We start from the raw sequence: 14,159 nt of genomic DNA, 5'->3' as shown, positions 1-14,159 counted from the left end.
TGTTTAAAAAAAAACAAGAATCATTAAGTCTTACAAAACTGAATAAACTGTACTTGCCTTTTCGGACTCAAATGCAAGAATGAAAACGGTCCTTTACATCCCGACAGAGGACCCCTGCATTTAATACGGGAGAACAATTTTGTATGATTTAACTCTTCACCGTTCATTAGAAATATCTTTTGTATAAATGTGAGGCAACTGAAGAATTAAACATGTTCTTGATGGATCTGCAAATGATTTGGATGAATTCAAATTTGTTTGGTGACTCGCAGAATTACCTAGAACAGCAAAATTTAGAACCATATTAAATTGAATTTGTCACAACAAACAATTTGGCTTTTAATAAAAATCGGCAAAATCAGAATTATTATTTCTGAATCCATGTGCATTCACAGAATAAATCCAATATTGTGCCATTTTATTTTTAAGACCAAAGTTAAACTCAGACTGATGGACTCCAATGAGGTCATCTTCCACATTCCATAAATAATTTGCACTGAAAACAATGCATCCTGTCCATGAACTTGCAACCATGTCCTATTTATCCTTCACCATTTTTTCACAAGCAATGCTTTATCTTTAAATTCTCCTGCTTGTTTCCAAATCTCTGTTCACATTCCTTCCTAGTTCTATGCCTTCCACCAGCCCTACAGCCCTCTGAGATGTATGCATACTTCCAATGCAGGTCTTTTGTTCTTAGAACCCACGATTGATGGTTATGCTTTCTGCTATCTAAGCCTTTAGCGCTGGGACATTGTCCCTTTACCAATATCCCCTGTCAAAATGTTCCTTAAAAGCTACCTCTTTGACCAAGTTTTTGGTCACCAGCTTTAACAACTACTCAAGCCGCAAATCTTGGTCAATTTTATGCTTGCAAAAGACTTGGTACATTTTATATTCCAAGAAAGGTACTACATAAGAGCAAGTTGTTGAAATGAATACTTAACAGCATGTGTGAAGAGACAAACACATTTTGTATTGATCAATCATTCTTTTCAAAAAAAAAAGTTGTCAAATTGCTTTCTTGGGACTGGTAAATTCAGCCTACTTCCTTTGCCATACACCTTTGGATACTGTCATTGTAATTTTGGTTTCCGAATTTCACACACTAAGCTATGCAAGGAATAAAATGGACTGCTTGACTATGTACCATAACTCAAGAGAATTGTGGTAATTCTGAACTGCCCACGTTTACCTCAAAATTAAGATATTCAGATGAAATATTCATATGCAAAACTGATCACTGCATACAAAAATATAGATTACATTGACAAAAAAATCATGCAATCTAATTAGCACAATACAAAAATAGTCCCACGCAAGTGAAAACATTAAGTACTCAAATTAATGAGGCAAGACAATTTGATCTTTTGATCTTTAATTAAACATGAAACAGCAATTCAAAATTTGAGATAGAAAATGGAAAGTGACCAATGATGAGTGGGAAGATAAAGTAAATGGAGTAACATGTAAATTATGGCTTATTAATGCAAACAGAAAACAGCATATTTTTAAAAGTAGAACAATAGGAGGCCAGCTATTAATCAAGTTTTGTATAAGAAATATCAGAAATAGATCTTTTAAACATTATGCGATTTATATTTGATTGCAATACTGTTTCCTGGATAATGGCCTGAATAATGAGTTCAGTTTTGTAAATCTGTTCCTAAATTACTTTTACTGAACAAATCAAGTTATACCAGAAGTTTATTAGCATAACGAGGCTCATCAGGATGCAGGAAGACCTCCAAGTTTGACACTGTTATACAATAAATCAGATAAAAATGCTACTGTTTTCCAAATCAAAGAATTTTTTTTCCCTATTCATGCAATACCTTCATTTCATTTAATCATGATATACTTCTTACTCTGCATTCTACTTCAATTTTCTTTCACAGGCCTACAGTTTAAAAAATTGGATTGAAGTAGATCAGCATTCAAATTAAATTAACTCGACCAAAGTACACTGTATTTTGAAAACACGGAAACAAATTGCAATGCTAAAGCTCCCAGGTGAATATTACTTTGCTGTCAATCATTTAAAGACAGCTTTATGGATAATTACTTTATAGAGATCAGGAAAAGATCCATGCAACATACAGAGCGAGAGACAAAAGTGCATGCAATTTTTATAGGTAATAAAAGAGCTTCAAAAAGCTCATGAAAGCTTTCAGGAATTTACACTTTGTCCCAAACACTTGCAGTCTATCAATTAGGACAAGTGATCTACGAAATATGAGGGAAATTATACTAATTTAGAAAAAATCTATTGTTGCCAGAAGACCAAGTAGTAGATCCAAAGGCAACTATTTTAGCCAGTACAGTACTAACTGATATCAGTACGAGTGTTGAATTGTGAGAGAAAACAAAAATCACAACTATGAGACTGCAATCAGGCAACTCCATAAAATAAATGCATAGAAGTTATACATATCAATGCAAATTTACACTCAATTTATACTAGTTCATTTAATTTTAATATATGCAGGACTAAAAAGCAAATAAGCCATTTGTTACTTAGACTTCATGTACACAATGCAACTACTTGGGGATGATAAATTCTAAATATGCACTACTCCTTTAATGTGGTAGATTTAAATGATCCTGGACATTAAAAACACACAACTACAAGATCACATTAGGATACTGCCAAATTTAAATACATTGAAAAATAGTGTGCTAAAATAAGTTAAATAGCCTTTAAAATACAAACAGTAATTTTAAGCTCTGTGCTTATAAAAAGTCAATTTTCTATTAATTAGGCTATTGATACCTACTGAACATACATATTATAAATTAAGGCAATTATGTCAGAGTGTCAATATAGTGGTTTACGTAAACAGGAGTCTATGGGTTCAGTGTCTCCTAAGTTGGTTGATTTTCTGTAAAGTAGTATGAAAATGCGAAACATTGCAAATTAACTCATACCATAACACTTGCTAAACAAGTATTGGATTTATTAAGCTAGTGAATCACCTAGAGGAGAAAATTTTCCACTTCCATGATAATAATCTGCCAGAAAGGCAAACATTCAAAAGGTAGGAAGTTGTATTTAAAAGACATTACAGAAGTCTAAAAAGTTAAATCAAACTGAGGTACATTTACTTAGGACAGTGTCATCAATGTTTGTATCAAACATCTAGCATCTCCTCCATAGACAAATGCACTTTTCTGAAACACTATGTAATACATAGTACAATAAAGAAAGCATTGCATTTAACTGGTTGCACATAAATTTTTAAAAATTATATTTCAGAACCGAGAATAATTTGGGGAAGAATTTTGCATAACTTCTGGTTTGTTTCACATTTGGCAAAATATTAATTCCATTTATTCACTTTATTTACTACAATAATTTTCACATAGGCAATATACTAGATTAGTTTAAACTAAAAATTACATGATATCCAAATGGTTTCTGCAGAGCTAAAATTAATTTAGAAATGAAACTTACAACAGAAAAATAGTATGTTGAAGAGCTAAGCATCGTGAAATCTCAGATCATTGACCAAACTACACTCATTAATTGTTAGTATTAAACAAATCCAAAAAATTAATTGGTTTCTCACATTCACTCAATTTCTGGATTTCAACAGAGAGGTTGAGTTTATAAAGACAGTTATTGATAAAAAGCTTTAGGAAGGCAGAAAGTGCTTGAAATATAGCGCTCAAATGTGTTTTGTGAGACAACGGTATAAGGGCAAATGCAGCAATGAGAACTAACAGGGAAAACCAATCTTGTGTTCAAGTGTTTAAAAGAGGTCGCCTTGAGCAGTAAAGTTCCAATAACCATGGCTCCTGGAAGATACTAGCAAATTTCCAAGATTTGTGTCTTTAGTGTTGTAACTCTGGTACAGCATGTCCTTTCAGTTACTATTTGCTTCTATTCCGTTCCTGTAAAAACAGCAAGAAACACAGATGTTAGATGTGGGTTTGTGGCATCAGTTATTTTAACAAAACTTCCATTTCCAATGACAATAACTGTCATATAAGCCGCGAAATATAATTCATACTGCCATAAGATGGATAAATCCAGATTAGTTTCGAATAGCTTAATTCAATGAAATACCACAGTTCTCCATGCAGGATTCTTATGGAAATGGCCAGAACACTGCCACTATTTTTTAGGCCTAATAACATAAAGCCACTTTTGACTACTGTAGGTAAATTAGTACCAGTGTTGAGCTAAAAAAAAAATTCAAAAACAAAAGGTAACAATGTTATAAGAATATCATTCAAAACTGAAGAATGTGGAGAGTTAATAGTTGGCCCAGCATATGCTCCATATAAAACGTTTGTCAAGTTTGGTTTACTGATAAAGAGCATGGAAACGATTTAATAAAATACTTACAGCAAATCATGCAAATAGTGTTCACAGAAACTAAGCCTCAACCACAAACACAGGTTAAAAAGACTTAGTGAACATGGCTGTTTTAAGTGGGTTGCTGCCCATTTATAACATTTCATTTTTCAGGAATAAATTATGTCTTTAAAATTATGAAACACCTCAAGATACTCTACAGGAGCATTATAAAGCAAGGGCACATCTACCACAGATGCTTTTAGATTTCGTAATTGATTTGATTCAGTTTCAGGTAACAATTGACTTTCAGTGAAGTTAGAAGAAGAGGCCCCAAATATAGATTAGCCACAATCTAAGACATATAAACTTGCTGAAGGAAGCTAAACTTAGTAAACTGAAGGAATAATGGAGTGATGGAGACCAAGGTGACTTTTTTTAAAACTCATTCATTTGTGGGATGCTAGCATTGCTGGCTGGGCCCAGCATTTATTGGCATCCCTAGTTGTCCCTTGAGAAGGTGGGGGTGAGCTGCCTTGTTGAACTGCTGCAATCCATCTGCTGTGGGTTGACTCGCAATGCCACTATGGAGGGAGTTCCAGGAATTTGACCCAGTGACAGTGCAGGAACAGCGATATATTTCCAGGTCAGGCTGGTGAATGGCTTGGAGGGGATGGTGTTCCAAAATATCTGCTTCCCTTAGCCTTCCATATGGAAGTGGTTGTGGGTTGGGAAAGTGCTGTCTGAGGATCTTTGGTAAATTTCTGAAGTGCATCTTGTAGATAGTACACCCTGTTACCACCAAGTGTCAGTAGTAGTGGATGCAATGCCCATCAAACACACTGCTTGGTCTGAATGGTGTCAAGCTTTCGGAGTGTTGCTGGGGATGCAATAATCTAGGCAAGTGGGAGTAGTCCATCACAGCCCTGTCTTGTGCCTTGTAGATGATGGACAGGTTTTGGGGAGTCAGGTGGTGAGTTACTCGCTGCAGTATTCCAAGCCTCTGACCTGCTCTTGTAGCCACTGCTTTTATGTAGTGAGTGCAGTTGACTTTCAGATCAGTGATAACACCCAGGATGTTGATAGTGGGGGATTCAGTGAAGGTAACACCACTGAATGTCAAGGAGTGGTGGTTAGATTGTCTCTTGTTGGTGATGGTCATAACCTGGTATTTGTGTGACGTGAATGTTATTTGCCAGTTGTCATCCCAAGCCTGGATATTGTCCAGATCTTGTTGCATTTGGACATGGATTGCTTCAATATCTCAGGAGTCACGAATGTTGCTGAACATTTTGTAATCGGTGAACATCTCCACTTCTGACCTTAAGATGGAGGGAAGGTCATTGATGAAGCAGCTGAAGGTTGAACCGAGAAGACTACCCTGAGGGACTCCTGCAGAGATGTCCTGGAGCTGAGATGACTTACCTGCAACAATCATGACCATCTTCCTACATGTCAGGTATGACTCTAAGCACTGGAGAGTTTTCTCCCTGACACCCACTGATTCCAGCTTTGCGAGGGCTTCTTGAAGCCACACTCCTTCGAAAGCAGCCTTGATGTCAAGGGCTGTGACACACCTCACCTCAGGAATTCAGCTCTTTTGTCCATGATCAAACCAAGACTATAATGAGTCAGGAGCTGAATTGACCTGGCAGAACACAAACTGGGCATCACTGAGCAGATGACGCTTGATAGCGCTGCTGATGACACGTCCATCACTTTACTGATGACTGACAGTAGACTGATGAGGTGGTAAATGGCTGCATTGCATTTGTCCTTATTTTATGTATAAGTCATTCTGCTATTATGTGACAGTTGTGTGTTGCTCTGTGACTTCGCTATAGAAAATGGTGCAATGGAAAACTGCTATAGAAAATCACGGTGTGGAAGATCACTAACAGAAAATCTCTATACCTGTTCAGCAGAAAGTTTGTGTTACCTAAACAACACCCACAAGCGCATTATAGCCAATTTCCACTGACAAAATGCACTTTATAGCAGAATGACCTGTACAGGATATACTGAAAATGGTATAAATTGAAAATAGGAGGCTCCGACAAACAACAGAAAGTACAAAATCACAAGGTACAATGAAACGGGTGGATGACCTGCCTTAAGATGATCACTATTATACTAGGCTGATGCAGTTAGTCATATAACATACCAGGAACATGACATTAAGATGTTCAGATTGTTTAAGGGAGCGACTAGCATCAATCAAGTCTGAAGTGCAGTGACAGTAAATGCAAATTCATTATTTCTGATAGCTACCTGGGCACTGATAATAAGGTTGCATGGGGCTAAACGTTAACAGAAAATGGAGTTTAAAAATCCTCCACCTGAACAAGACTGATAGCCAGGAACAGATCTTGAGTTTGAAGAAGTCGGCAGGATAGAAGAATGAGCAATAAATGCAGGAAAAAAGGTGACAACACAAATAAGATAATGACGACAAATAGCACTGGCATAAAGTGCTTGAATTACTGCAAAAATAGCAACAAATCTACCCAATGAAGTCGTAACACCTATGGTCTTTTAGTTTACTCCAAATGTTCAAAGCAGCAATGCTCTTGATCATTCTATTGCCATATTGAATTATTAGCCAATATACCACAAAGTGGAATAAAAATAATTGAGCCAACAGTAATCAGGTTTATTGGATTAGGATACATGAAATCTACTACCTCAGACTTTAATTCCTGAACCATATGGAAAAACAATTACACTTGCAGGCTACCCAGAATGAGGATATCAGACATATAACTGGAAAGCAAAAATATAACAAGCTACAAAGGTCTCTGCTACTTAAAATCCTGGAGTTAATTCAAAGAATTTTAGTTTGGTTACAGCACAGAAAGAGGCCACTCAACAGGTTGTGTGCATGCTTGTAACTTAGCTAGTCCTGTATCCTCTGCAATCTGCTTCTAACACACCCATGCAGAGCATCTCAAATCCTAACCACTCAATGCATTAAAAAAATTCCCCATGTTGAAGTTGATTTATTTTCCAATCGAGTTACATCAGTGTCCTCTGGCTCTTGAACTTTCCATCATGGGAACAGCTTCCCTCTATCCATATGACTCAATTTAACATTTCTAGCAATCTCCATGCAACTTTTTATTGCTGTCCAGTTTCTCAAATCTATCCAAATAATTTTAAGCCCGTCATCCCTAGAGGTATTCTCAACCATTTTCTGAGCCCTCTTAACTGTCCACATCACTCCTCAAAAGCAATACAGAATTGGACACAATACTCACTTGAAGCTGAAATTAACCTCTGTTTTCCTACTCTTCATCTCTTTAGAAAGCCAACAAATCCCATATATTTTAACCATTCTCTCAAACTGGGGTCTGTCAATTTCTATAATTTATGAACTGTCAAGTTTAAACTTCTTTTGGAATACTTTGTTTTATTATTCTTATTGCGATGTATTACTGAACACTTGGAATTAAAATGATTTGCCAAGTGTCTTTGCATTCCACTATCTTGGAGTCTTTCATTATCCTACTCACCGTTCATAACACTAGCAAGTTTGTGCACCTGCAAACTTTCAGTGCATCTCATACATTTGGATCCAAGTAATAATCCAAAATCAAGGAAAACAGTGACCGAGTACGGAGTCTCGAGGTACTCTGCTGAAGACCTTCCTCCAAGCCAAAAATCAAATGGTCACCATTTCTCCTTGATTCATATTATTCAGCGGACTTTGTGCCAATCTTACTACTTTCTTTTACTCCATTTGTTCAAACCTAGCTGGCTAGCCTATTACACGACACTTTATCAAACGTCTTTGGTAGCTCCATGCATATATCAACATCTCATTACCTCAGAATATACAATCAAATTAAAAATGATTTGCTTTTAAACAAATCAATGCTGCTTTCCAAGTGACTTAATTCTATTTTCCATTATCATTTCTAAAAACACTCCCAGAACTAATCTTAAAACTGACTAAACTGGTAGTTTAGTTTTTTTTTAAAAAAGAGGACATAACATTTTATAATTCTCCAATCCTCTGCCATGACCTTATAACCAAACAGAATCCAAAGATTGTGTTCAGTATTTCCCTTTTCAAATATAAGATTTCATGAGACAGTTACATATTAAACAGTCTTCTTTAAGAGGACAAACAGAAAGCCCTGGGATTAGGGGGTGGAGGGTTCATAATAAATACTGCTGAGATCATATGATTTGGTTGTCACGTGTAAAGATGTGAGATGAAACCTATTAAAAATCAAGGGACCATTTTCAAACCTTGACACAAGAGGGGCATCCTGGACTTTCTGCATTCTGACTCAGAGACACAAAAAAGGGAAATTAAAATAGCTGCTGCTGGAATAACAGAGGAAAAAGTCTGTCTTGTGTTATGCATCCCACCAAGAACCAGAATCCTGGTGAATCACTTAACTAGGGTTGTGGATGGAGCTCCGAACTAAGTAGAGGTGTGGAGACGGGTAATACAGCTGCATGAAACTGTATGGGGGAGGGGGGGGGAGATGGGAGGAGCTCCAAATTAATATTTCCAAAACAAGCAATAGGACAGAGTATGGAATGGTCAGGAATCTAGCTTCAGAGACAGCAGATAAGGAAGAAAGTGAGGATTGCAGGTGTTGGAGTATCAGAGTTGAGTATGTGGTGTTGGAAAAACACAGGTGGTCAGGCAACATCCGAGGAGCAGGAGAATCGACGTTTCGGGCATAAGCCCTTCATCACAATTCCTGATGAAGGGCTTATGCCCGACACATTGATTCTCCTGCTCCTTGGATGCTGCTTGACCTGCCATGTTTTTCCAGCACCACACGCTCGACAGCAGATAAGGGGATAATAATGAGAAGAGGTGCAGTCGATGCAGGACTGAGAGTATTGTACTTAAATGCAAGCAGTATAGGAAACAAACAAGTTTCCAGCACAGATTGAAATTGGCAAGTACAATGTTATGGGAATCACAGAGACATGGCTGCAAGGGGATTAAGGCTAGGAATTAAATATCCAAAGATATATAGATGGGAAGAGTTGCCTTGTTAGTAAGAAATGAAATGAAATCAATAGCAAGTGACATATAGTTGGAAGGCGGAGAACCAGTGTAGGTAGATTTCAGGAAATGCAAAGGAAAAGACGCCCTAGTGTGAGTTAATTACAGGCCTCCTAGCAGTAGTCAGTATGTCGGGAAGAAAATAAATCAGGCGATTAAAAAAGGTATGTAAGAAAGGCAGTATTACAATAATCACGGAGACTCCAATATGTAGGTGGACTGGAAAAATCAGGTTGGTAACAGATCCCAAGAAAAGGAATTTGTGGAATGTCTAACAGATGGGACAGCTTGTGTAGCCCACTAGTGAACAGGCAATTCTGGATTAGGTTCCCCATGGGAGACTGGTGAGCAAGGCTCGATCTCATGCAATACAGGAGAACTCACCATTTGGATACAGAACTGGCTCAAAGGTAGAAGACAGATGGTGGAGGAGGGTTGTTTTTCAGACTGGAGGCCCGTGACTAGTGGAGTGCCACAAGGATCGGTGCTGGGTCTGTTATTTTCATCATTTATAGAAATGATTCGGATGTGAGCATAAGAGATACAGTTACTAAGTTTGCAAATGACACCAAAATTGGAGGTGTAGTGGACAGCGAAGAAGGTTACCTCAGATTACAACAGGATCTTGATCAGATGGGCCAATGGGCTGAGAATTGGCAGATGGAGTTTAATTTAGATAAATGTGAGGTGCTGCATTTTGGGAAAGCACATCTTAGCAGGACTTATACACTTAATGATAAGATCGTAGAGAGTGTTGCTGAACAAAGAGCCCTTGGAGTGTAGGTTCATAGCTCCTTGAAAGTAGAGCCACAGGTAGGTAGGATAGTGAAGGCGGCATTTGGTATGCTTTCCTTTATTGGTTAGAGTATTGAGTACAGGAGTTGGGAGGTCATGTTGTGGCTGTACAGGACATTGGTTAGACCACTGCTGGAATACTGCATGAAATTCTATTCTCCTTCCTATCGGAAAGATGTTGTGAAACTTGAAAGGGTTCAGAAAAGATTTACAAGGATGTTGCCAGGGTTGGAGGATTTGTGCTTTCAGGAGAAGCTGAATAGGCTAGAGCTGTTTTCCCTGGAGCGTCAGAGGCTGAGGGGTGACCTTATAGAGGTTTATAAAATCATGAGGAGCATGGATAGGATAAATAGACAAGATATTTTCCCTGGGGTGGGAGAGTCCAGAACTAGAGGGCATAGGTTGAGGGTGAGAGGGGAAAGATATAAAAGAGACCTAAAGGGCAACTTTTTCACTCAGAGGGTGGTACATGTATGGAATGAGCTGCCAGAGGAAGGGGTGGAGACTAGTACAATTGCAATATTTAAAAGGCATCTGGATGGGTATATGAATGGGAAGGGTTTGGAGGGATATGGGCCAGGTGCTGACAGGTGGGCCTAGATTGGGTTCGGATATCTGGTCGGCATGGACGGATTGGACTGAAGAGTCTGTTTCCTCACTGTACATCTCTATGACTCTCTAATTGTAATGAGGCAGACCTGATTAGGCAGTTTCAGGTGAAGGATCCCCTGGGGGGGGGGGGGGTGTGCAGTGACCGTAACTTGATAGAATTCACCCTGCAGTTTGAGATGGAGAAGCTGGAATCAGATAAAACAGTATTACAATTGAGTAAAGATATAAGGATGGAGCTGGTCAGAGTTGTTTGGAAGGACAGCCTAGAAGGGAAGGTGGTGGAGCAACAATGTCATACAGTGAGAGATGTGAAGCACAGCTCGGTTGAGGTCGTCCACGTTGACCAGATATCTTAAATTAATCTAGTCCCATTTGACCCATACTCCTCTAAACCGTTCCTGTTCATGAACCCATCTAGATCCTTTTAAATGTTGTAATCATACTGCGTCCATCACCTTCTCTGGTAGTTCATTCCATAGATTAGATTAGATTACTTCGTGTGGAAACAAGTCCTTCAGCCCAACAAGTCCACCCAGACCCATTCCCCTACACCGAACACTACGGGCAATTTAGCATGACCAATTCACCTAACCTGCACATTTTGGACTGTGGGAGGAAACCGGAGCACCCGGAGGAAACCCACGCAGACACTGGGAGAATGGGCAAACTCCACACAGTCAGTCGCCTGAGGCGGGAATTGAACCCGAGTCTCTGGTGCTGTGAGTCGGCAGTGCTAACCACTGTGCCACCGTGCCGCCCAGAGATGCGCCACCCTCTGTGTGACAAGTTGCCCCTTACGTCTCTCAAGTCTTTCCCCTCTCACTTTAGAAGAAACATTGAAAGGAGGATGGGCCAACCATGGCTGACAAGTGAAGTCAGGGAGAGCAGAAAAGCAAAGGACAAAACTAAACATATAATATAGCGAAGACAAGTGGAACGCTTTTAAAAAGCAGCAGATAGTAACTGAAAAAGCAATAGTGGGAGAGATGATGAAATGAAGACAAGCTAAACCCCAGGGTTATCAAAAAATCCCTACAGTACAGACAAGAGTCATATGGCCCATGAAATCTGTAGACCGTCCAAAAAGCAACCCACCCACTGCCCCACCCAGCCCCAACACATCCTCATTGTCCACTGGAGTAATGCCAAATTACTGGAGGGTGGCAAATGTTATTTTCTTGTTCAAGCAAGGGAATAGTGATACCCTGGGAATTACAGACCAGTCAATATTACACCTGTGTTGGGCAAAGTATTGGAGAGGATTCTGAGAGACAGGATTTCTGATTACTTGGAAAACTATAGTTCGATTAGAGATAGCATGGTTTTGAGGTGGGGCAGGTCATACCTCACAAACCTTACTGAATTCTTTGAGGATTTGACCAAACACATTGAAGGTAGAGCAATGGATGTGGTGTACATCAATTTCAGCGAGGCACTTGATAGGGTTCCTCATAGTAGGCTCATTCAGAAAGTAAGGAGGCATGGGATACAGGGAAATCTGGCTGTCTGGATACAGAATTGGCTGTTCCATACATGACCGAAGGTGGTGGTTGAGTAAAGTAATCACCCTGGAGCTTGGTGTTTCGCAGGGATCAGTTCTGGGACCTCAGCTCTTTGTGATTTTTACAAATGATTTGGATGAGGAAGTGAAGGGTGGGTTAGGAAGCTTGCCGATGACACAAAGGTTGGAGGAGTTGTGGATAATGTGGAGGGCTACTGTAGGTTGCAACGGGACATTGACAGGATGCAGAACTGGGCTGAAAAGTGACAGATTGAGTTCAACCTGGAAAAGTGTGAAGTGATTCACTTTCCAAGGTCGAATTTAAACGTAAATGTTAAAGGCAGGATTCTTGGCAGTGTGGAGGAACAGAGGGATCTTAGGGTCCATATCAATAGATCCCTCAAAGTTGCCACCCAAGTGGATAGGTTAGCTGACAGAACATAGAACATTACAGTGCAATTACAGGCTCTACGGCCCTCGATGTTGCGCCGACCTGTGAAACCAATCTGAAGCCCATCCAACCTACACTATTCCATTCTCGAATATATGCCTATCCAATGACCATTTAAATGCCCTTAAAGTTGGTGAGTCAATAACTGTTGCAGGCAGGGCATTCTATGCCCCTAATATTCCGAGTAAAGAATTTACCTCGGACATCTGTCCTATATCTATCATCCCTCAATTTCAAGCTATGTCTCCTCATGCTAGCCATCACCAGAGGAAAAAGGCTCTCACTGACCACCCTATCTAATCCTCTGATCATCTTGATCATCATAAGTCACCTCTCAACCTTCTTCTCTAACGAAAGCAGCCTCAAGTCCTTCAGCCTTTCCTCATAAGACTTTCCCTCCATACCAGGCAACATCCTGGTAAATCTCTTCTGCACCCTTTCCAATGCTTCCACATCCTTCCTATAATGCGGCGACCAGAACTGTACGCAATACTCCAAGTGCGGCCACACCAGAGTTTTGTACAGTTGCAGCATGATTTCATGGCTTCAAAGCTCAATCCCTCTTCCAATAAAAGCTAACAGACGTCCCATTCTTAACAACCCTATCAACCTGGCTGGCAACTTTCACGGATCTATGCACATGGACACCAGATCTCTCTGCTCACCTATACGACCAAGCATTTTACCATTAGCCCAGTACTCTGTATTCCTGTTGCTCGTTCCAAAATGAATCACCTCACACATTTCCGCATTAAACTCCATTTGCCACTTCTCAGCCTAGCCCCGCAGCTTATCTATGTCCTTATGTAACCTGCAACATCCTTCCGCAATGTCCACAACCCTACCAACGTTAGTGTCAGCCACAAACTTACTATCCCATCCTTTTATGCCCTCATCCAGGTCATTTATAGAAGTGACAAACAGCAATGGATCCAAAACAGATCCTTGTGTACACCACTAGTAACTGAACTCCAGGATGAACATTTCCCATCAACCATCACCCTTTGTCTTCTTTCAGCTAGACAATTTCTGATCCAAACCACTAATCCCATGTCTCCGTATTTTGTGCAATAGCCTACCGTGGGGAACCTTATCAAACGCCTCACCGAAATCCATATACACCACATTAGCTTTACCCTCATCCACTCGCAAAGAACTCAATAAGGTTTGCAAGGCTTGACCTACCCCTCACAAAACAGTGTTAACTATCCCTAATCAAATTATTCCTAATCAAATATTCCTTTCTCAATAATTATAAATCCTCTTTCATTATCCTTTCCGACACTTTACCCACAAGCGAAGGAAGGCTTACTGCAGATAATTACCAGGGTTGTCTCTATTCCCCTTCTTGAACAAGGGTATATTTGTTATCCTCCAGTCTTCTGGCACTATTACTGGAGACAATGATGGCAAAGATCAAAGCCACAGGCTCTGCAATCGCCTCTCCAGCTTCCCAGAAAATCCTAGG

The 14,159-nt window shown here is 39.6% G+C and overlaps 1 protein-coding gene across 2 annotated transcripts in view; it reads right to left on the bottom strand.

Annotated features, from left to right (window-relative positions):
* Nucleotides 1-1,966: 1,966 nt before the first annotated feature.
* ythdf3 (YTH N6-methyladenosine RNA binding protein F3) overlaps nucleotides 1,967-14,159 on the bottom strand; it is a 36,913-nt gene continuing 24,720 nt past the window's right edge. For both annotated transcript variants that reach the window (XM_043689293.2, XM_043689294.2), the window contains one exon: nucleotides 1,967-3,894. In XM_043689293.2, coding sequence (XP_043545228.1) covers nucleotides 3,874-3,894 — 21 coding nt within the window. In that variant the 3' untranslated portion in view covers nucleotides 1,967-3,873. The remainder of the gene's footprint in view (nucleotides 3,895-14,159) is intronic.

The sequence above is a fragment of the Chiloscyllium plagiosum genome, unplaced genomic scaffold (genome assembly GCF_037043375.1).
Source record: "Chiloscyllium plagiosum isolate Xiang-an unplaced genomic scaffold, Cpla_swu_hap1 HiC_scaffold_4, whole genome shotgun sequence".
NCBI classification, from domain to species: Eukaryota; Metazoa; Chordata; class Chondrichthyes; order Orectolobiformes; family Hemiscylliidae; genus Chiloscyllium; species Chiloscyllium plagiosum.
This window is presented reverse-complemented; position numbering and strand designations above follow the sequence as displayed.